At 37.6% G+C, this 24,341-nt stretch overlaps 2 protein-coding genes across 4 annotated transcripts in view; one reads left to right on the top strand and one right to left on the bottom strand.

Annotated features, from left to right (window-relative positions):
* The first annotated feature begins 1,024 nt into the window (after window positions 1-1,024).
* Window positions 1,025-7,792, top strand: LOC111869285 (vesicle transport protein SEC20). Of its 3 annotated transcripts, none has more exons than XM_023860682.2 (6): window positions 1,025-1,097; window positions 1,436-1,531; window positions 1,812-1,996; window positions 3,393-3,503; window positions 3,604-3,725; window positions 7,433-7,792. In XM_023860682.2, the coding sequence occupies exons 2-6, from the start codon at window positions 1,454-1,456 to the stop codon at window positions 7,618-7,620; spliced, it is 684 nt and encodes a 227-aa protein (XP_023716450.1). In that variant the 5' UTR covers window positions 1,025-1,097; window positions 1,436-1,453; the 3' UTR covers window positions 7,621-7,792. The 3 variants fall into 3 exon arrangements, with proteins under 3 accessions (XP_023716450.1, XP_023716449.1, XP_023716451.1); XM_023860681.2 differs by lacking the exon at window positions 1,025-1,097 and adding an exon at window positions 1,104-1,268; XM_023860683.2 differs by lacking the exon at window positions 1,025-1,097 and adding an exon at window positions 1,237-1,316.
* Window positions 7,793-10,024: 2,232 nt separating this feature from the next.
* LOC111869294 (cilia- and flagella-associated protein 58) overlaps window positions 10,025-24,341 on the bottom strand; it is a 30,083-nt gene continuing 15,766 nt past the window's right edge. The window contains exons 6-14 of the mRNA XM_033753376.1: window positions 23,292-23,553; window positions 20,324-20,462; window positions 18,645-18,840; window positions 14,962-15,070; window positions 12,924-13,102; window positions 12,157-12,329; window positions 11,301-11,463; window positions 10,431-10,655; window positions 10,025-10,221 (exon numbers count right to left, since the gene is read on the bottom strand). Coding sequence (XP_033609267.1) covers window positions 10,081-10,221; window positions 10,431-10,655; window positions 11,301-11,463; window positions 12,157-12,329; window positions 12,924-13,102; window positions 14,962-15,070; window positions 18,645-18,840; window positions 20,324-20,462; window positions 23,292-23,553 — 1,587 coding nt within the window. The 3' untranslated portion in view covers window positions 10,025-10,080. The remainder of the gene's footprint in view (window positions 10,222-10,430; window positions 10,656-11,300; window positions 11,464-12,156; window positions 12,330-12,923; window positions 13,103-14,961; window positions 15,071-18,644; window positions 18,841-20,323; window positions 20,463-23,291; window positions 23,554-24,341) is intronic.

Genomic DNA, 24,341 nt, shown 5'->3' with positions numbered 1-24,341 from the left:
CATATTGCACTACTAACTTCCTGCCTTGTACATACAGATTGAAGGGACAAAGATCATTTTCCTTTGGAGTGGGGAACCAAAACAGTGAGGTCAAGTTAGAGACTACTAAGCAAACATTCCGGAGTTTTATTACCCAGTAGTCACCTAGCTGCGTGGCGCCAGAGCAAGGTATATGGTGTTACAACCTAACGTGTCCTAAAATCATGATATGCGACCGGTCCGCCACGTTTAAAAGCGAAAAACAGTATATCATTCAACCGGTCCTTTAGATGATGTGTGCAACTAATAATCAAACATACGTTTCCTCGGTGTGCGTCTGCTTATCTGGAAAGCAGTTGCCTGATTCAAATCGGCGACATTTCTCGGAAATAGCGGTTGCCAGTTTCCTTGGTGTGCCCTCTCCCTTACCCTTCCGTTTCCTCGACATTTTATATCAAACTCCTCTGTCTCACCGCGCATTTGCTTCATCTGATGCCTTGTTACGAAAAACCACAGCTCACCTAATAGCGAATACTCCGGACAACTCGAATTTTTTTGACTAAGTTCCTTCTGAAAACAGTACTACTGTTCAAGAAACTACGCCAATAGCAGTAGGTCTCTTCATGGGAACCACAGCACAAAATTACTACCGATAACTAGACACGTCTTATCTATCCAAGCAAACTACGTAATCAGAAGGGTGGCACAGCACATGATAAATAGCAACTAGAGACGTGTTATCTATGCAAGCGAACTCACAAGGGTGGAAGGGCTTGACCACGTTCACCTCCACATACAAGATTACTTCTGCGTGCCCACGTTGTATAGAAATGCATGCGGCAGATATTACAAATCGCTAAATACCTGTGGAGGTATACAATAAAGGCACTGATTGACCACTCACGCACATTTGTTCACATACTGCTATTATCCACAACACGCAGTGGCTTTGTACCCAGCCACCCTGTTAATACGGTCAAACCTATCCGTTTCCACTCTTTTCACATTTACACGACTACAAACACTACAACGATTGAAACATTAACAGCGACAATTTGCGCACGGTGTGCACCGGTGTGCACTATCAGTTTTACAAACCGAAAGTTAAAACATTGCAGGTTATACTTCGTCTCTCGTGATTTATTCTCTTATTTCCTTAAAAAGGAACCAGTTGATAATTTCGTCTTTGAATATATTATATATCTTCTAATTAAACTATCTCTTATAAATATGGCTCGCAATGGAGGGTGGTAATGCTGAAACATGTTGTGCCATTTAATGGCGGAGAGGTTATTTCAGAAATGTTGTTTTGTGTGACGTAGTTAACATTTCAACAGGTGGCGAGATAGGAGCCGTTATTATTGCTTTCTTTGTCATAGACAATACCGATTAAAGTTTTTTCGGTAAACAGTGGTACAATGTCATGACATAATAAAATCTGGTAAATTCTTTTCAGGAATACGAAATAATAAAGATGAATGACATACACGCTATTGATGTTTGGCGACGAGAAATTGTGAACTGTAATTTACTCGTTAAAGCCCTGATTCAGGTACTCTGCTTTATTTTAACTTCTAATAGCATACAGACTGGATAAATTCGCAAAGATATGTTTGCATTATAGATTAAACCATTAAGCCTCGTAAAATTAGCGAAATTGGAAATGTTTACATATAAGCCTATTGCATGTATATTTTTGGGTATGGGGTCAGCAAAGTTCAGGTGATTATGTGCATCGAAGAAACGTGTAAACACCATTTCAGCTTCTTACTCAGGACGTACCAGTTACAGACTTCGGAAAGATAAAAGTCAAGAAAATGTTTTGTTTTCAGGATATCAATACATGTCCAGGGCCACTTGAAGTTTTAAACGAATTGAACAGGGAAGGTCGATCTAAGATTGGAACTCTCAGGAGTAAAATAAATCAGTTAGAAATTCTTGCCAAAGAAGAGGTAAAAGAAACAGAACGAACAAAGCTTTTGAAAGAAGTGGAAAGCCATCGAGATCAACTTGCAAGGTAGGTGGGACACAGATTTGATATGGGCATGATGGTGGTGAGAGAAATCCCTGCTTTTGCAGGAATCAGACTGCCATAATGCCAGCCTATAGGCAGTTGCTTTAATCACTGAGCTATGCTGGCTCATCTGCTGTGGTGAGAAAGGTCTCATATATTTGTACTAAAATATCCTGAAAATATGCTGTAGAGTTAAATTTATGTCAAGAACAAATGAGTACATCCTACTAATGAGATACTCGTGATGAAAATTGGTTTATGTAATAGGCAGACTTTTGTTTAAAATACATGAGAAAAGAAAGAGGGTGACAAGTTTTCAAAGAAAAATATATAAAGATATAAATTTTTATGGTTAAACGATGTAAATTGTTAATATGTGATAATACACGATATGTATGCAGTGTCCGTCTTTTAGTGCACTCAATTTCGCTTGTTATTCCACAACATGTTTCGGCACTATAGTGCCATCATCAGGTGCTCCATTTAAGTTAATCTGTTTCATTGCTTGCCATTATGTCATTGTCATGGACAAAAATCAGTGCAACAGGACGCTAAAATACAACATTATGTGATAGTACTATAAAATCAGTATATTTGTGGGCTAATGAAAGAAGGTGTCAACTATTATCATGTATCATTGTCCAGCAGTCTGTTGCCAACCATGGTTTTGCCAGCTTTTGGGTTTCTTATTTGTATCTTTTGTGAGCCATGATATTTTCATTTAAGTCAGCAGTTTCTGCACAGAGAAATGTTTGTTTAGGGGACGGTCATACTGAACTTACTATTTTGGTGCACCTTCTTGTATTTTTTGGTCTTAATTTACTTTTAAACATGGTAAGAAAATTTACATTTAATGAAGTTGGCGGCTTTGAGTTTGAGGAATGTTAACACCAGCCAGTTTCAGCTGCTGTGTTTATGAAGGGTTGTAAACCCTGCAGTTATCATGAGATTTCTATATACAGGAAGCAACAGATAGATATATCCTGGCTTATGATGTCATTAGGCGGTAAGAAGATGCAGGTTCGCTTAGTGGGGGGTGGAGTCCAACTGGGTCCACTTGGCACGGCGGCCACTGATTGGCCTATTGTAGCCTGCCCCAGGTGATTATGATGATGGAGAATTTGGTGGAATGAAGATTGGCAGGGGAAACTGAAGTACTCGGAGAAAACCCGCCCTGTCCACCACAAATCCCTCTTGACCAGACCTGGTATTGAACCTGGGGCGCCACGGTGGGAAACCAGCAACTAACTGCTCGAGCTGTGGCGCGGCCAGAAGATGCAGATACTTCAGAATGTGAAGGCCAGGAACAGCAGCTTACACAGAACCATTTGGGCTGGAAGGACTTTATACATACAGGCAAGTTAGTTTTTAACATATCTTTTTTTCCTGATAATTGCAGTACAGTTGGAGCATTTCGCAAAGCCAACATCATGTGTATGCTTGCAATTCAGAAGTCCAACAAGGAGGAGCTTTTAGATCAAGGATCAGAAGAGGCTGTTTTACGCCACAGGTAAGAACGTCATTGAGCTTGTGAGAGTATATTTTTTTATTTTGCTATTAGTTATATCATTTACAAATAAACATTATTTTATTCCAATGCCAAAATACAGGCAGCGTAAGGATAAGGAAGGACTGGTCAAAATGTCATCAGATGTAACAGAGCAGTTACTGTCAATTAGTCGTCACTTGGCTGAGACAACGCAGCGCAGTGCTGGCTCCCTTGAAACACTAGGTATGACTGCGTTCCAGTTTTTTATTATTACATATATAAATAGGAATTTTGTAATCTACACAAGGGTAAATAGTTCTTTTATGCCTTGTAATATAAGGATGTATCTGTTATGAGTAACTTCTAGGACATTTTAAATGGAAAATCATAAACTAGCCACCTATAAATATGTGTCAAGACAGCAGTGATTATCAAGGAAGGATGTGTATGCATTTCTTCTAGTATAAAATATGCTGTACTGCTTTTTGGTTTAGTATGTCAGATTTTTCTGAACACTTGTGTGAAAATTTTCTGTTGAGGTATTACACGGCACAATGACCTTAAATGGCTAAAACACCTATTTCTTATACACCTGAGAAAAAGCGTGTTTCTGAGTGACATTTTAGAAATGTTGTGTAAACATACTGTTCTGACATTTGAATCAGTGTAATTTATTTTTTTTATTTGTTATATATATTTTTGGCACAATTCTGTGGCCCTGCTATATACTAGATAAAAGATAAAGTTGTCCTAGTGCTTAATTAACCCTTCAAGGGTGTGCGACGCACCGTATGTGTCTGCTCAGTTACATGCATCTAGCTTGAGTTTAAGCGGGGGGTATTTAAATCCCTCCCGGTGCTTTATTTTCGCAAGCATTGAAGGTTTTGTGCAGACATTTACCTAAATATTTTTAAGCAACGAAATCGCTATTTGAAAAATTCCAAAAAATTATATTATATTTACAGTTGTTTACAGTTCATTATTATAAATATCTATTTACATTTTGCCAAGCTATTTCTTTTTCCCAGCTCTCCATATCCAGTGTCTAGTAGTTTACCTTGGTGTGGCATTGCTCAAAACAGGGGTCTATGCAGAGAGATGGTGTCCCTGGCAGTTTTTACACCTGTATCTGGTTTCTTTTCTCTTTCCATTTTATGTAGACACCGCACATCTTCTTCCACCTTTGTAAGTTTCGGTTTTGGGATTTTCTTGAATGAAATGCTGACCCGTCAATATCGTACATTCCATGTCTGTATCTGAAGGACTCCCTTTCCGCTTTTCTAAATTCTGTCCATGGGACTTTGCTATGATCTTATTCACTAAGTTTATTCTGAATAACAGATGATCTTTCTTGTTACCAGCCTTGCAGTACAGAATGTAAGCATTCAACACTGCCGTATTTACTTAGTGGTTGAATAATTTCTTGTACCACACTTTTTGCCTTTTCCTTTCTAGCAAGAATGTTTCTAGTAGCTGATCTTTCAAGTCTGAACCTCCCATATATTTATTATACTCTATTACACACATAGGTTTATTTACAAATTCTAACCCACCCTTTCGACTTATGGGTTGCATTTCGTCTGAATGTTTATTAGTCAGCACTGAGACATCACGCTTATCCTTCCACTTCAACGCCACCAATTTCCCATACTTTGCACTAACTACTTCTCCTTTCTTCAGTTTCTTTTTTAGATCTCTTGGCATAATTTTGCACGTGATACTCACTGTTCCAACAGCATCTGTTGTCCTCTGAACTAATCTCTAGAAAAGATTGGGACTGCTATAAAAATTGTCCATTTAACACATCTGCCCGAGTGTAATAGTTTCTCGCACAAATTTAGAACAACTTTTGTTGAGAAAAGATCTGTGTCTTTGGTGATTTCACAGCATAATTTTATCCCTGATCCACTGTAAATTATAAAATTCCACAAATATCCTGCAGAATCACAAAGTTAAAAAATTTTAAACCCAAACCGGGAAGCTTTCATAGGAATATACTGTTTCCACGAAAGTCTACCTTTCCACAGTAACAAAGATTCATCGACACTTACTTCTTGGCACGGTATGTACACTTTCTAGAACTTATTTTTCAAATATTCACTTACTGGAAGAATTTTGTACAATTTAGGATCTCTTTTTGCAATTTCCTTATAGGTGGTATCTACAAAATGGAGAAATCTGGTCAGCAATGGAAACCTTTCTTCACTCATTACACTGGGAAAAAATGGTGTTTCTAACATATGTTTCCTACTAAAATACATCCTGAGGTTTGGTTTCTGAATTATTCCCATCAGCATAAGCAAACCTAGGGATACCCTAATTTCATTCGAAGTTGTGGGAACCCAATTTGAAAGCGCTATTTTATTAGCGTCAGGGGCAAGAAACTGTTCCGTCAGACAAGTTACGTGATCAAATGCCGTGGGGCTCCGATAAGAGTGTGTCACAAAGCAGAAAAGGAATAACAAATTCTTAAATGTTGACACAGGCGTCAGGCAACTTCGACCCCTAAGTTCGTAACATCGTAAATCAGACACACCTTCTTTGTCGCCAGTAAAAAAAAAAAAACACACACACACACACAGATAACAAGCACTCAATGAAAGCTAGCTAACAAATTATCTCTCTGAAGGCAAGTCGGAGTGTGAGTTGGAACAATTCTTTCGTAAGCAGTAGACACCAGATGCTTTGTCCCAAGCAAAGTGAGTAGAAAAAATACCACACACAGACAGATAGCAAGGAATGAAACAAGTCAGTATTAGCTTACATAAACATTCACTGGAAGTACATACATCAGAGCATAGGTGTTAAGAATTCTTAGTGAAAAGTTTGGACACAACATAAGCGGCGCGCACGCTTACAGCACGGGTTTGAGCGGACGCAGATGGTGCGTCGCACACGCTTAGGGATTTAAATGGCTCCGCTTAAAGTCACGCTCAAGGGGTTAAGCACCATAACATGAAGACATATGAAGGAGTGGAGGTATAGCTCCACCAGTCTTAACCTTGGCACTAGATGGAGGTGAATGGTCATCTTCACGCACTGGCTGCTTTATCCCTGGGAAAAGAGTTTGCAGTACCCATTGAATAGAATGTTGAATGGGCTCCAAAGGCAGTCTGGACACTGTGGGAGAAAATCTCTTGCCTCTACTGGGAGTTGAACCATGGCTGTCCAACCCATAGTCTATTGCTATACCAACTAAACTATCTTGGCTCTCTAATTACCACTATACAGTATATGTTGAATATGTTACCAAGTGACCGAAACTATTGTAAATAAGCTGGTAGAAAAACCAGATTTCTATAATGATATTCAGAATTTTACTGTTCTGAGAATTAAATATACACTCAGAAATTTCCCAGCAAACTGTATATAAGATAATGTAATCTTAATATGATTCCATCTAATCAACCAGGATGTCAAAAGTTAATTTTTGAGACACAGAATTACTGGGTTTTTGGAATTTTTCCATTGTCTGGAATTCTAGGTAATAGAACACACGACGTTTCGGAAACTGGCTCTGTTTCCATCTACAGGTGAGAAAGGAAGACACCTACTCAGTTGGGCCCCTTAGAAAGAGCTAATCTCAATTGAGATTGAGAGTAGGTGTCTTCCTTTCTCACCTGAAGACGGAAACAGACCCAGTTTCTGAAACGTCATGTCCTGTATTACCTAGAGTGTCCTCTGTTACCTAGAATTCCGGATGATTAAAAAAGTCCAAAAACCCAGTAATTCTGTATCATCCACCATCGTCAGAACCCTTTAGAATGTACTTAATTTTTGAGGATGGTATCTGAAACCAGGCTATAAAGAGTCTCTCTCTCTCTCAAAAAAAGAATCAGTTGATATGCACGTCAGAACATTTTAGTTAAAATTTCCAAGTACCTCTGTTTAAGTATTTTTTTGAAGAGACAGAATTTATTGTAATGTATGTGAACCTTATTTCACTGTAGCAAACTCATCCAGTAATGTTCAAGGCACTCAAGAAGAACTCAAAACAACTGGCAGTGTCATTCTGCAGTCAAGAAAACTACTTGCTAAATATGGCCGTCGTGAATTTACTGATAAGGTTCTTCTGATTTTTGCATTTGTATTCTTTCTTGCTTGTGTTTTGTATATCTTACAGAAAAGATTCTTTTAATTGAAAATGGACTGATATTTCTATCTGAGTATTGCACTGTGTCTCACTTTAAGTGTGACACTGGAGCACAGACAGTGATTTACTGAATGTTTTTAAGACTTCTAGTATATGTATGTGTGTAAGGGGTGGGCCATAAAATCTGGTCCCTGCACTGCGACCTTCAATGATCTATTGTGATTCTCCTTTCGATTAACCCTTTATTAACCCTACACTTTGAATGAAATGTAGGACTTTGTTTATGGGGGTGTCATAAAAGTCACTTGATTCTATGAAGAACTGACCCACATACTGACAAACACACAACATGAAATTCCTTCAAATCAACCTCAACCATAGCAAAGACTCCTAGTAAAGTGATGAATTGTAAAAAATGTAATGTATATTAGAAAATTATGTATGCACATATTTTATGACAAAATCAATAAAATGATATTTCTGGAAGAAAACAAATGTTACTAAGAGAGGCTGTAAGACATACTGTAATACAGATTGAGAAATAACTGTATCACTTGTAAAAAAAACTTCATAAAACAAATCCAGGTTGTTTGGAATATTTACTGATTCTAGATGTATTCTGTACGGTTTTTTTTTTTATTGCATGAATTAGTAGAGCAAAGGAAACAGGATATACTCGTATTGCAGTGGTTGATGAATATAGAATTTTGCTCACAAAAATTTCAGGGGAAGAGACTGCATTGGAGTCATAAGGTAAAGTTGTCCCTGAGCTTAACTAATTAAGTACTACACCATGAAGATGTATGGGGGAGTGGGTGTATAGATCCACATCTTCTTGACCTCAGCACTAGTTGGAGGTGAGTGGTCAACTTTACGCCTCTGCCACTGTACCCCAGGGAAAGAGCCCACAGTACCCATTGGATAGGAGGCTGGGTGGGCCGCAGAGTCAGTCTGGATGACATGGAGAAGAGAAAGTTCTTGACTCTAGCAACGCTTGAACTCTGACCCCTCGATCATCCAGCTTGTAGTCAGTCACTATACCGACTATGCTATCCATGGAAACAAAAAGCATTTTCATTACCATAGCCTTTTCAGGGTAAATTTATACTTTGGTATTCTTAGTATCTATGACTGACTGCCAAAAGATTTTGGTGGTACAGCTAATAAACTGAATCCACCCCCCATAAAACGTGTTCTTCCATTGTTTGTAGTAGACATCAAATCATGTTCATGCTCCTTCACTTTCTGTTCACGCCGTTTCTGAAATAAATAAAAAAATTACAAGTCTGTCTTGAATCTGCATTTTACTTTGTACATAAAAATGTAACAATTCAAAGGAAATGTATGACATCCCCAAACATGTTGACTTTCATAAGAGCCACTGTTTTTAACTGTAACACCCACAATGAACAGTCTTCTTTATGTAGTGATCATCTATACCAGGCATGTCCAATGCATCGATCATGGGACGATTTTTGGTCGATCTCATAGGCCAGTAAGGAAATTACCCATTGAGCAAGGCATCTCTTGAAAATAAGATATTAACCCTTAAAAATGACATTTTTCTCAAGACTCGTGCTGGACAAGAATCATTTTAGAAGTTAGTGCCAAGATGCAGTGAAATCGTACACTCCTGTTTCGGTTCAACTTATTTGTGTGAATCTGCATTTTCTTACCTAAAAATGACAGAGTAAACAACGTTCTAACATGACAGATGAACATCTCCAGGATTGCCTGAAACTGGCCCTCACCCAATACTCACCTGACTTCCAACAGCTAGTGGATGAAATGCAGGCCCAGACTTCTCACTAATGAACAAGGTAAGTCTGTACTTTTCAATGTACGTATGTTGCTTTTACAACAAACATCATGTGTCATGTTATTTTTAACAATATTTTTGCTTAAAGTGAGGTATGATGATAGGAGGGGGTGGTAGATCACTGCCAGTTTTGACACTAAAAAGTCGATCACAGCCTGTTTGAAGTTGGACATGCCTGATCTATACAACCAGTAAGATTTCTTACTTTTACAGAACCCAAAAGTTCATGAAGTTAATAAATATACAGTTTATTGATACTAATTTTGAAGTGATTTAAGAAATATTACTGATATATATATATATAATTTTAGCTGCCTAAGACAGATTTAATGGTATTAAAAAAAACTCCATGGGTTTAGTCCGCAAGCAAACTATACTGAGTGCTCGCCGCTTGTTGATGAAGTTCGTGCCAACTTTAGTGGACAGAGGGTGTCATGTGGTCAGTGCAGTGAATCCCCATGGTCATTAATTTCGGTTTTTAGACCAGAGCTGCTATCTACTTGAAATAGCTCCTCAATTATCCTCGCTAGGCTGAGTGTACCCCATTCCAGACCCACTACTACTCAGAAAATCTGGTAGCACCAGGAATCGAACCCAGACCTCTGGATCTGTAGCCAGGAACTCTGACCACTAGACCACAAATACAGTCAATTTAATGGTATTAACTGTTAAAATTATAAAAATTCTTAGCTATAAAACATATGTGATTGGTTCACCTGTGCAAAGTATTTTTTCTTCACAGTTTGTAATTCTTCGTTGACTCTTGCCAAGTGAGATTTGTATTCTGATACTTGTGCTTCATACATGTTCAGTTCTGCTGCCAAACACTGAGAAAGAGAAAATAAATGACAGAAAACTTGAACATTGACTACAGCATGAAATATTCAGCTTATCTTTACACACATTCATGATAACAATGACGTTTTACTGCTTCTGTGGCTCTCTAGCTTAGAGGAAACTGGAAACTGATTTAGATTGTGTGATGATCACATTATTTTGTGGTACTACTACTACTACACACTACAAAATTGCATACTTTAATTTTTCTGTCCTTGGCCTTGAGGGCGTGTTGCATTTCTTGCAACTGGGTGACCATCTCTGGTCCTGGCTGACGGGCTAGCAGTTGACGTAAATTTGAGTAGAGTAACTCACATTCTTTTAATTGGGCCTCTTGTTTAATGGTTGTTTGGGCTTGAACTATAAGACGCTTCTGTAGGAGCTGAATCTTCAGGATTAGCTCATGTGTAGCAGGATCTGAGCCCTTTATTCACAAAGAGAAGTAGAATATTAGTGACACTTAACAAAGTAGTGTTCACAGCTGCTTACCAATGAGAAACTGGATTACTCTTTGCAGTACAGCTTTTTCTCTTATCCCTGTATCTATTCACAAGTAGGTATGCTCAACAAAAGAATATTGCTTTTTTTACTATCGAGAAAACAAACTACAATTTCTGTAACTTCATCATTATTATTGACAAAAAAAAACTCCATGGTTTTAGTATGATTTGAGCTTGACGTAGTATGTGGGTTTCACTGGAATAATACAAACCTAAATTAAATCTGCCTCATGGCTTTTAGTGTTAGACACCCGATACCAGATTCAGGCAAAATTATATTGTAGATGAGACAGATCAACAGACAGACTTTTATATGGCACCTCCCCATTATGCAAGCTTTTAACATGTACTTTATGCAAATACATAAAAATGAAAAGGTATAAGCAGCATTATGTGAATGTGCTAGAAGCGAGATGTGATAAAACTCAGTTCAAGATAGAGAATAAATATGGTAAGTTGTCTTTTTCCTTTTCTTTTTCTCATTTAATTAATGGTATGTGTATATTTATTCGTCCTGAAATAATTCACACTAAGAAATATGCTGACATAGGTATTCTTAATGAACTCACTTCCAGTTTCCTCCAACGATGAATATTAAGAGGGTTCTGTAACTCCTCTTCCAATGCACGACGCTTCAGTTGCTCACGAGTAAGGTCTGTCTCCAGGTGAAAAATTTCTTGGCGCATATCTGTCATATTGGTCATGCTTCTTGTGAGCAAGTCCTTTTCTTGCCTAAATTATTAAATGATGTAGGAAAACCAATAGAAGAAATGCAGTGGAATCCCCATTATCATTCCTCATTTTAAGAATTTCTCCTATCTTAATACTCTGACCCCTTGCTATTTCATGTACAAAGTACTCTGTTCTGGAAGTGATGCCATGCAGTCTGGTAGAATTTTACTGAGTTTCAGAGCATGTTTGCTTGTTAACATACTCTTTGACCCTAAAGATGGAGGCAGTATGTTTCTGTGAAAGATCATTAAATTTCTACCCGTCTGCATGGTGTCACATCTTAAAAGAGGACACCATGTTTCACCTGAATTATTGCTGTTAGGGCACAGTGACCCTGGTAAGTAATAATTTGTTCAGATTAGGAAGTTGACGATTCTGAAAAATTTCTTTAAAAAAATGATATGGAACTTTTTGGTCAGATGTGCAACACTGAAAATCTTATAATTACAGTATATTTAATCACACTTTTCTGATTTCATACCTTATCACAGGTAATATAGAACAACCCAGTAGAATCAAATGTTCTCTGCCACATTTAATTTACTGAAATTTAATGAATAAAAATTGTATTAAAATAAATAACTAGTGTGATAGGTCCACATATAGAGAATTTAAGAAATACAGCAAATGGTTAAAATATTATAAATCTTATTGAAAGTTTGTGTTAGAAGACCGTGTACTATCAAGATTTACCTGAGTCTTTTAATATCCAGTTTTAGTAAACGAATGTCCTCCAACCTCTGATCATATTGTGCTTCACCATTATGGAGTGTAGTCTGTAGAATCTTTGTTTTATCATGCAGTGAAGACAACTCATCATTTCTCCTTGCTAACTGTGTTCCTTGAATGTCTCGCTCATTCATTATCTGAAAATATATTTTCTGTAATATAAGTTCTAACCTCTTGCCATCCAGTGATACCTTGCATGGGTTTGTACATCTGAAGGGTTTATAATGTATAATTCCCATTTAATTGAACCTGGGTACAAAGAATGAGCAGTTTTTGCTGTATATTTCTTTTCTTCTAAATGAAGCTTTGATATATGAAAAACACATGGATCATGCTTCACACCCATACATCAGAACTGGTTTTAGATCTAGTATTTCTATAGTACTACTCGCATGTGGAAATAAAGATTGTTTTTTTTTTTACTCAGTGGACTTTCTTATCTTTAGTAAAATGTAAATTAGTGTGCAAAGGCATCATACTGAAGATATGTAGGGGACATGGAGATAAAGCTTCATAAATTTAGATGGCAGCAATAATCAGTTTCATGCTCTAACTCATCTAGCTGCAAAGAAAGAGCACCCAAAATACATATAATGAAAGTAAACAGTGACTTTGATTAAACCAGACTTCTTACTGACATCCTAAATGGTAAGATACGGAGATAAAAGATTAAGGAAATATGTTAATTTAGTAAGAGAAGAGTACAGAAAAAAAAGGTGATTTCTATTTACCCGTTCCATTTCCTTCTTTTGCTTCTCTCTCTCATGATCTCCATCCTGAATGATCTTAAGTAGCTTTCTTTCCTCTAAGTTATAAGCTGTAATCTGTTCCTTGCTATCATGTAATTCATCTTTGAGTTTCCTTATTTCAATTTTTTGGATCTCTCTTTCTTTTTTGCTTTTCTGTAATGCTGTAAAACAAATCAAACCATTTCAGATTCATGTGTCAAATATTCAGTAATTTGAGTATCATAGATTAGTTTAGTTTTATTTGTTCAGTTTGAATATTTGTATAGAGACTTTGGAATAACCCAGGAAGGTGCAGAAATAAATCCTTGAAATAATAAACAAACCAGTGAAAACATATAATTCTGAATTCTTCTACTGTGTGCAGGTGTGTGTGCATGAATACATATGTAATAGAAAAGGAATGCAATTAAAATTAAGTTTAACATTAATAAAATTATTTTTTGATTATTTAATCCCTTGAAGACTTCTTTAAACAACACCTTACCTGCACTGGCAGCTACATGTAAATGGCAACATGCCCATACTGTTGCAGTGTTACTTTAGTTTTATATTTTCTTTGATGTATATAAATTAATAAAATGCATTCCTTGGTTAAAGAGAAGATTTAACAACAGTTTGTCTGACAATATTAAAATCATATACTTACTACTTTAAGCAAATTTTGATCTGCATATCACCAAAGGGTCACAGTGAACAGAATGTGCAATAACAACATCCACTGGACCGTGCCATAGCTCAAGCAGTTAGTTGCTGGCTTCCCACCGCGGCGGCCCAGGTTCGATCCCAGGTCTGGTCAAGTGGGATTTGTGGTGGACAAAGTGGCGCTGGGGCAGGTTTTCTCCAAGTACTTCGGTTTCCCCTGCCAATCTTCATTCCACCAATTGCTCCACAATCACCCTCACCTATCATATGGGGCTGGTACAATAGGCCAGAAGTGGCCACAGTACAAGGGACTTAATCTCACCCCACTAGCATTAAAAAAATCCATTTATTTTCCACAAGCATTCTATGGAGTTTTGGATATCTTACTGGTCTTTAAAGTCATTTATTTCAGACACAAATCTACTGATGCACAGCTAATCTATAAAGCAGAGTAGAAGGTGTAATTTCCTGAATTTCATTAAATATTCACTAAAAATAATTTCTTAAATTTCAAGCTCTCCATGAGGTCATGTTCTATACCAGCTTCTGTGTGAGGAGGTATTTTTTTAGTTTGATTTGTACTTCATATTATATAGGAGTTATGTCAGTTTGATTCAGACCAAAACTAAATTTGCCTGATAACTTTTTATATACACTTCTCAGTAACAAATTTCATTCAGACAAACCAATCAGTATCCTAAATGAAATGTGCAGGCAAAACTTCTGTAGTATATGATCATTTATGCAATTCAAACAAAGAATATATATGTAGATAGAGAGGTTAAGTTATAAACCCACAGGATATAATGTGACAAGCTATCTTACGTCCATCGCCGCGCAACGGCTACAATGGAAATTGTGGAGATCCCACAGCGACAGATAGTGATGAATAGCGGTTGAGTAACAATGGATGAGACAAAACTCATTACCAGTGTATAAAGAGCGTTCCAGAAGCAACGGATTGCCGAACGCATGAGATGGAAGCTTGGTGAATGGTGTCTTGTATCCGGTCCGCAGAACACCTACATAAGCCGAGAACTACAGAGCTAATTAGCCTTCATACAACACAATTGGAACCTAGTCGCCAGACGTCAAGTGACACCACAAGTGATTATAATTGTGAAGAGTGTAAGATTGAGTGTCCAATAAAGATTCGCTAAATCCGAGACCCACGAATTTATTTGTCATGTGACAACTGGTGTCAGAAGTGGGATCGGTTCAGAGCCTGAAGCGAATTTGGAAGAGTTGCGTGGTGATGGACATAAGATAACTCATCACAATACGTATATTCATGATACATATCCCAAAATTATCTCTGAATCACATCTCATATTTTGAAAGCAGGAATACAAAATTGGAGTTACAATTCTGGTATTACCATTCTCTTCTTTCAGGAGCTGTGCCTCCTTCATTGTAATGTCCTCTTTCAGTTGTTCAGTCTGATGGCTCAAAATCTTCAACTTCTGCTTAAGTTCAGAAATTTCATCCTGTAAAAAAATATCCAAGAATGACAGTAGTGATCATTTGAATATTTGTGTTAGATAAAACAAACAAAACAAAACAAATACACGTTCTTATGGTGTGTCAAAACACATGTAGAAGAGAAAATGAACGTGTGACATAATTTCCTTTCATCCCTTCTTCTCTTTTCTAGTTTATCATATTTTGTATTCCTTTATTGTATATGCTGTTATAATGGCCAGGACTCAAGAAATACACTTACCCATTTGCATGGTTGAATTAAAATAAACCAGTGTTGAATACATTTCTATCCTCAATCTAAATGTATTAAAATATCAATAAAGAAATTGATTATTATTATTTGATTTGTTTCATTCTGGTCCATCACACTAACAATATTATAAAAGATAAAATAACTCTGTCCTGTGTGACTGTTGAAGTTTTTACTACTTCAATTCTTAACACCCTTACATGTTTCGGTCCCTATAGACCATCATCAGAGGGACATCGATACTCTTTGGAAACCACTATTACAATGGATGTTCTGACTGTTAAAATATATACATATACAATGTTTGTAATGCACAATATATACAAAATACAACTACAGCGGTTGCTTTCTATTTTAGGCCAGTTGGTCTGCCAATATTGTGCATTTCTTAAATGTAATTTGTATAGTTGATTGTTGATGTTTTGTTTCTTAATATATAAGTATTTTAGTTCGTTATTTATTCTAAGTTTGGTTAATTGTTTTTGGGTTAGCTTCATGGCGTTACTTGTCCCTTCTAAGTTTAGGTTGGCATACTTAGGCATGATGTTTTTGTTTTGACAAGTTCGATTGAACCATATATGTGCATTGGTTCTCAGTAGTTTCCTTTTCGTATTGATGTATTGATTTACCAGTTTAGCTTGACTAACTTCGATGAATTTGATTTGTTTCATTCTGGTCTGTCACACTAACAATATTATAAAAGATAAAACAGCTCCGTCCAGTGTGACTGTTGAAGTTTTTACTACTTCAGTTCTTAACACCCTTACATGTTTCGGTCCCTATAGACCATCATCAGAGGGACATCGATACTCTTTGGAAACCACTATTACAATGGGTGTTCTGACTGTTAAAATATATACATATACAATGTTTGTAATGCACAATATATACAAAATACAACTACAGCGGTTGCTTTCTATTTTAGGCCAGTTGGTCTGCCAATATTGTGCATTTCTTAAATGTAATTTGTATAGTTGATTGTTGATGTTTTGTTTCTTAATATATAAGTATTTTAGTTCGTTATTTATTCTAAGTTTGGTTAATTGTTTTTGGGTTAGCTTCATGGCGTTACTTGTCCCTTCTAAGTTTAGGTTGGCATACTTAGGCATGATGTTTTTGTTTTGACAAGTTCGATTGAACCATATATGTGCATTGGTTCTCAGTAGTTTCCTTTTCGTATTGATGTATTGATTTACCAGTTTAGCTTGACTAACTTCGATGAATTTGATTTGTTTCATTCTGGTCTGTCACACTAACAATATTATAAAAGATAAAACAGCTCCGTCCAGTGTGACTGTTGAAGTTTTTACTACTTCAGTTCTTAACACCCTTACATGTTTCGGTCCCTATAGACCATCATCAGAGGGACATCGGTACTCTTTGGAAACCACTATTACAATGGGCATTCTGAATGTTAAAATACATACACATACAATATTTGTAATGCACAATATATACAAAATCCAAAGTTTTCATAACTACAGCGGTTGTTTTCTATTGTAGGCCAGGAAACTACTAAGAACCAATGCACATACAGGGTGTCCCAGGAGGAATGGACCAAACTTCGGGAGGGTGTTCCTTATGTTAAAGTATGCCGATATAACCCAAAACACCTATGTCCAAAGTTGAACGGTTACGGAGATAATGGCCAGAGAAGTGTGAAACTTTNAGATAAGGCCTCTCAGCTGATAGGTATAGTCCGTAGACCCGCTAGAAGACCACACTTTTCTCGGGCCATTATCTCCGTAACCGTTCAACTTTGGACATAGGTGTTTTGGGTTATATCGGCATACTTTAACATAAGGAACACCCTCCCGAAGTTTGGTCCATTCCTCCTGGGACACTCTGTATATGGTTCATTCGAACTTGTCAAAACAAAAACATCATACCTAAATATGCCAACCTAAACTTAAATGGGACAAGTAATGCCATAAAGCTAACCCAAAAACAATTAACCAAACTTAGGATAAAGAACAAACTAAAATACTTATATATTAAGAAACAAAATATCAACAATCAGCTATACAAATTACACTTAAGAAACGCACAATATTGGCAGACCATCTGGCCTACAATAGAAAACAACTGCTGTAGTTGTGAAAACTTTGGATTTTGTATATATTGTGCATTACAAACATTGTATGTGTATATATTTTAACATTCAGAATGCCCATTGTAATAGTGGTTTCTAAAGAGTATCGATGTCCCTCTGATGATGGTCTATAGGGACCGAAACATGTAAGGGTGTTAAGAATTGAAGTAGTAAAAACTTCAACAGTCACACTGGACTGAGTTGTTTTACCTTTTATAATGATTATTATTATGTATGAGAAACAGAAAGGAAAATAAAGAACATATTACTTTTTGTTTCCTGATTTCAGCATTCCAAGTTAAGTGTTAAAATATCTCTTGTAAGTATATTTGTATCCAAAAACATTAGACACGATCAGAAGCTAACAACACCACATGGAAGTTGGTCCAATAATACAATGGTATGTACATGTTACACATGGATGGAAATAGGATTCCTTTGATAGCATAAACAATTAAACTGTCAGATAAACAGTCACCTGCACATGCATGCTACTTACATTACACATCTCTCCCATGTCAACACCAATAAGAAACCAAGAATACAAAAAGAGACACATGAATACAAGTGACAGCTAGTGGGAGAGGGAGGAAACAAGCAGAGGGGAAGCAGATGGTTAGAGGGAGAATCTTTGTTCATTCTGTCCATGATATGAATGCAGGTAGTGAGATAGGAAAAAGTATACAAAAGAGAGAGAGGAACGTGTGGACACAGATACAAGAGGAGCCTTATGGAAGAAGAGGGAAGTAGGGAGGCGTATTTGTCATGAGGAGATCCACCCTTATAAAAATATAAAAATGTTAAAAGCAACTCATTTTGTTTCAGTTCCACATTAACCTGTAGATTCCCTCTACTGTCACTCATCTATATCACTGTCCTATAATGTGAACAAAATTCTTTGATCACTGGCATCTACAAACCGATTCTTTTCTGCCTGCTAAGAGGACAGAGGCTAGAAATAACAGAGTTGAAAACACAAGGAAAACTGGAATTTGAGGTTCTCACAGAGATGGTTATGAAGGGTTATACTTTCTGAGAAATAGCACCTTGCAGCCTTTTGAAAGTCAACTGACATTTTAGAGTAAAATGCCACCTCCCACTTCAAGGGTAAAAAATAAACCATGCAAGAAACAAATGTGAAGCATAACTTTCAATGTACTACACAGCATGATATCCCAGAAGATAAGAACTTTTCATAAGGAAAATTAATATCGCAAGCACATCAGCACTGCCTCACCTGGGCTTCAAGTAACAGCTTTCTGAAGGTATTTCGATCACTTTGGACTGCTTCAAAGAGCTTTTGTTGAGTATGAAACTTGGTATCTGCTTCTTCTATCTTCTTCTTATAATCAACAATAGATACCTGCTTGAGCTTCACTTCAGCTAGTGTATCCTGTAACTTTTGAGTCAGTTTTTGAGACTCCAGTACATATCTGAAATAAACATAATTAATTTCTTTCTTTCCACCTTTGACTGTCTTATGTTTAATCAATACTTAATTTTTACACTGAATCTTCTAACATCAGGTGCTGGAACCTTTATTTTAAAACAGAGAGAATTTTTGATTAACCCATCTGCCTCCACTAGCATACCCATACACTTCCATGCTAGAAGCCACAGTCATTGCAAGCATATTTTTATGTAAAACATGAAGGATTCCCTTTAGTAGTTCTTCTGCTACCTGTGAATGATATTGTAAAATTATATGTTGTAGACAACTATAGAAGCTGCATTTGATATCTAGAAATCAATCAGAGTCTAGTCTGTAGATGAGGAACATTATTAAAAATTATGATCATTTCCTGTGGAAGTGGAGAAGGATGCAGATGGATTAATTACTAGTGGTAGCAGTCATAATGGCCACATACTCCAAGATGCATATAATGTTGAGGCACTCAAACATTGCGATCACAGATCAAAATCCTTTTCATGAGAGTCTATATTTTTGTGCTACCCTGTGTCATCCTATATAGGTAGAAGCCCTGTGATGTGCTGATTCCTCTGTGAGGAGCCCTACCAAATGTCCCAAAGTTTCACTGTTTATGAATTAATACATACGGGGACAGATATTTTAATATACGATAGCAGAGCAAAATATACTTGTGACTTTGCCCACTGAAGTCAATGAAAAATGCAGACACATACATAACTTAAAATAATAATTACAAGACGTTTCAATTACTTCAGAATATACTGTGAAGGCTTAAAAGAACAATATCTACCCTTTCAAAAAAAAATTTTTGTTAAGTGTTGTGTTAAAGAACTCATCCTGTACTAACAGAAAATGAAGGCCACACCATAGCTCAAGCGGTTAGTCGCTGGCTTCCCACCACGGCGGCCCGGGTTCGATCCCGGGTCTGGTCAAGTGGGATTTGTGGTGGACAAAGTGGCGCTGGGGAAGGTTTTCTCCGAGTACTTCGGTTTCCCCTGCCAATCTTCATTCCACCAATTGCTCCACAATCACCCTCACGTATCATCTGGGGCTGGTACGACAGGCCAGAAGTGGTTGCAGTACAAGGGACTTAGTCGCACCCCACTAGCAATAAAAATAAATGAATGTTGAGTGCCATTAAGTTTGTGTGCAATAGTGAGCTCCATTATGAAGCCATTTCAATCCAGTTCACATCCTATGATCTATTTTAATATTATACTCTCTTCCTGTCTCAGTTTTTCAAATTGATGCTTTTCAAGAGGTTTCCCTCCAAAATTTTGTATTCAGTTCTTGTTTCCTCCACATGGGTTATATGTCAAGCCTGTCACAACATCCTTCATTTGACCATACTAATAGAAATATGTGAGCTGTATAAATTAGAAAGCTGCTGATTATGTATTATTCTCCAGTTTCGCATATCTTGACACCCTGTTTCTCAAAAAGATGCTACCAGAATACAAATAATTAGAAAAATGTAACCACACCTGTCTCTTTCTTCCTCAAGACTTGCAACAATTTTTCTCTGTTTATTTACTTCAGATTTGAAATTGTCAATTCCTTGCTCCAAGTTTCTCTTTACTTGTTCCTGTAATTTTATTTTCTCCTGTTGTTCATATGCTGCTCCTGGAAACAGGAATTATGCATTTAAAATGTATGAAGTTAGCACTACACAGTTGAAACAATGTCACAACAAACTTTCACAAAGAGCAATGTACCTGATGACAATCGATTAGTATCATATAAAATGGGTGTTCTCAGGCACATCACAACCATATGAATAAAGAGATTTACTGAGGCTACTTTTGTGAATAACAAAATTTTTGTGTCTGTATTCAGCTTTCTAACATATACTAAACAAATATGAAACTCTTCTGTCACGTCATTTACATTTCCAATTGTTAATCACACAAAGATATTATAACGTGTTTGGAGTAGATACTTCCATGGTAACACAATAACAGTGGGCCGCTGGGTAGACCGTGCCAAAACAATGAACACGTTTCCCCAGAGATGAACAACAGAAGGCCATTGAGTAACAACGGATGAGACGAAACTCGTTACCAGTGTATAAAGAGCATCCCTGAAGCAACGGATTGCCGAACACGTGAGACTAAACCTTGGTGAGGGGTGTCCTCTACTGAGTCCGCAGAACACCTACATAAGCTGAGAGTATTAGAGAATCAGACAGAGTATTAGAGAACTGAGCATCGAAGTTGGGCCAGAAGTCAAGTGACTCTGCAAATGATAGTAATTGTAAGGTGTGGAAGATTGAGTATCCAATAAAGATTCGCTAAATCCAAGACCCACGTGAAGTTATTTGTCGCGTGACATTCCCAACACGTGACAACTGGTGTCAGAAGTGGGATCAGTTCAGATTCCGAGATGAATTTAAAAGACTGGACTTACGCATGAGCTGAAATGGAGTCACAGCAGATGTTGGAACTTCTGCTGAAGAAGATGGAGACAGACAAAGAAGAACTCCTGGCTAAATTAGACGCCAGCCAGGCCAAGGCGGACGCCAGACATGAACAAATGATGGCCGATTGGAAAGCCTGGCGGAAAGAGAAGAAGCCGACCTCACCGGACAGGAAACCTGAGGCGGCACAGAAAGAAGAGGTACCCGTAGTAGACGCCGAAGTAATGCTGGTCGGAGAACCGAAGAAGAAAAGGTGTAGGGACCAAAAACTGGCCGCGGAATACCGCTGCCAGAAAGCAAAGAATTCAACATGGGGAAATTGTAAACCCCAAAAGAAATTGGCCATTGTCCACAGAGGGATGAGCCACCGTGCAACAGTGGCATGTCAAAAGCAGGAAACCGACAAGGAGATGTCCTGTCGCGCAGCAATGGCACGACATAAGAGAGACATCGTAAAGTCTTACATTACCCAGGAAAAGTGTCACCCACAGAGAGAACTTGTTGATTCTAGAACTAGGACGACCCACTGTGCAAGAGTGGCATGGGCAAGGATAATGCTGTCGGGAAAGTTGGTGCCAGGGACAATGTGGTACAAGGAACACAGAAAGGATGGACACTCGGAAGAGACAATGGACACAACCGCAATGTAACAAGAGGGACAAGAATCGAGCCCTATAGAAAAATGACCGGACATGAGACCACGAAGCGAATTACCGAATCTCCTTTCCCACCAAAAAATGTCAAGAAGTGGATCTTGTGGAGGGACCAACCCCCTCCAAAACGAAAAAAGGGAAACAGCCCGTATGGGAGGAACCGGTAACATAGAAGTACCGACCTCCCCCGCAAGGGTGAATGAAGAAAGAATGAATGTGAGACAATGGGACCGACAACCACTGGACCTTGGAAGTGCTCGGGGCGAGCACTCTGGAAGAAGGGGGGCGGATGGAAGGAAGGCAAAACACCGAAGAAAAGGCGGAGGTAATACACAGAAGATGAACACCTTAGGAAACGAAACCAAGGATGCACTGTTAGGCTGTTTGGGACGAACAACCTTTAGAAGGGAGCAATGTAACGTGTTTGGAGTAGATACTTCCATGGTAATGCAATAACAGTGGGCCACTTGGTAGACAATGCTGAAACAATGAACGTGTTTCCCTGGAGATGAACAACAGAAGGCCGTTGAGTAACGACGGATGAGACGAAACTCGTTACCAGTGTAGAAAGAGCGTTCCTGAAGCAACGGATTGCCAAACATGTGAGATCGAACTTTGGCGAGATGTGTCCTCTACTGAGTCCGCAAAACACCTACATAAGCCAAGAGTATTAGAGAATCGGACAGAGTATTAGAGAACAGCATCGAAGTTGGGCCAAAAGTCAAGTGACTCTGCAAGTGATAGTAATTGTAAGGTGTGGAAGATTGAGTATCCAATAAAGATTCGCTAAATCCGAGACCCACGTGAAGTTATTTGTCGCGTGACATACCCAACATGCGACAATATTATGAAATTTACTCCATATTCTTGCCAATATGTACAGCAGCCATGGTTGTTAAAGCAGTACACTAGTATTGCAGTATAGTTTTTTAAAACAATTTGAATCCTCATTCCAAATTTATTTTCTCTTTTAAATTACATGAATAACCCTTAATTTCTTTATTTGGGTGTCATTTTTCCAGCAAGAATTTTAGCTACCAATGTGACATTGACAAAGAAAGCAACACATCCCAGGCAAATAACAGGTACAACAGCTTGCAAAGAATATGGCATGAATCTTGAACTAGGCCTCCCAAGTGTTTTCATCTATTCAGATTTTCTGATTTAAAATTTGGATATAATTTTGCAGTGCCTTCATTCCTGCTGCATGTTCTGTCCATCTGATCCCCCTTGATTTACTCAGCCTAATATTTGGTGAAAAGTATAGGTTACAAACCTCATAACTGCCATGGCCACAATAGAAAATCACTGACTTATCATCTCATATGGTACAACTGTTTGAAGATTAATTCTGCCTTGCAGTTCTCAATAATAAAACCATACCTGCTGCTTTGAGAATATTCTTGTTGAGGTTATCTTTTTCCCTCTGTAGATCATCACAGATCTTCTTGCTATTCTCTGCTTGCTTCTTGGCTGTTTCAAGGTTTTTCTCAAAGTGACCAATAACCCCTTTCAGCATCTCTTTCTCTTGCATCAGACTTTGATGCTGATTCTCTGCTTGTGTCAGCTTCTTAATGTACTGTTCTCGCACCTTCCCCACCTTAGAAGCTTCATTTCGCAGTCTTGTAACTTCTTCTCCTTGCATCTTGTATATTTGGAAATAGAATGTGAAATTAATACAATGTATGTTGACAATTATCATAGGATGTTGACATAGGAAGAAACATTCTAGGTGTTTTTTGCACAAAATACATAAAATGAACACACTGTGGAAACATCAGTCCATCTGTCTTCATACTTCACGTCTCTAACCAGTGAGTAGGCTTTGACTTGGGGAATGGGCAATGTGCAGTAAAACCTGTAAATGTAAAGCAGTGTCACTACAGCCCACTGTGAATCTTGGCTTTCCTGTGGAGGTATAACTCCAGTCTCCCTTAAAATTAAGCACTAGGCAGAAGTAAGTGGATAGCTTCATGCCCAGATTCATCATCTCCAGTACCCACTGGATAAGAAGCTGGATTGGTCCCAGAACTGGTCTGGATGCAGGGACAAATACAGAAATCTTACAATCTCTCCAGTACTGTTAACTTTCCCACAAGAGTTCAAAATAATTCTAGTTCAGCGATAGATAATATATTCATTGATAACTCAAAATTAAGAGATTATACTGTAGGACCCTTTATAAATGGCTTATCCGATCATGATGCTCAACTCATAGAAATAAATAATATTGACTTTCAGCCCAGTAATCAACAATATAAAACAGTAAGGAAAATCAACAAGCATACGATGGCAGATTTTGTCACAAAATTAAGTAATGAATCGTGGGACAATGTATTTGACAGCAGTAATATTGATTCTAAATTTAATTGCTTTCTGAACACATACGTGAGGATCTTTTATTCAAGCTTTCCCTTAAAAATAGTCAAAAAT

The sequence above is a fragment of the Cryptotermes secundus genome, unplaced genomic scaffold (genome assembly GCF_002891405.2).
Source record: "Cryptotermes secundus unplaced genomic scaffold, Csec_1.0 scaffold124, whole genome shotgun sequence".
Classification (NCBI taxonomy): Eukaryota; Metazoa; Arthropoda; class Insecta; order Blattodea; family Kalotermitidae; genus Cryptotermes; species Cryptotermes secundus.
This window is presented reverse-complemented; position numbering and strand designations above follow the sequence as displayed.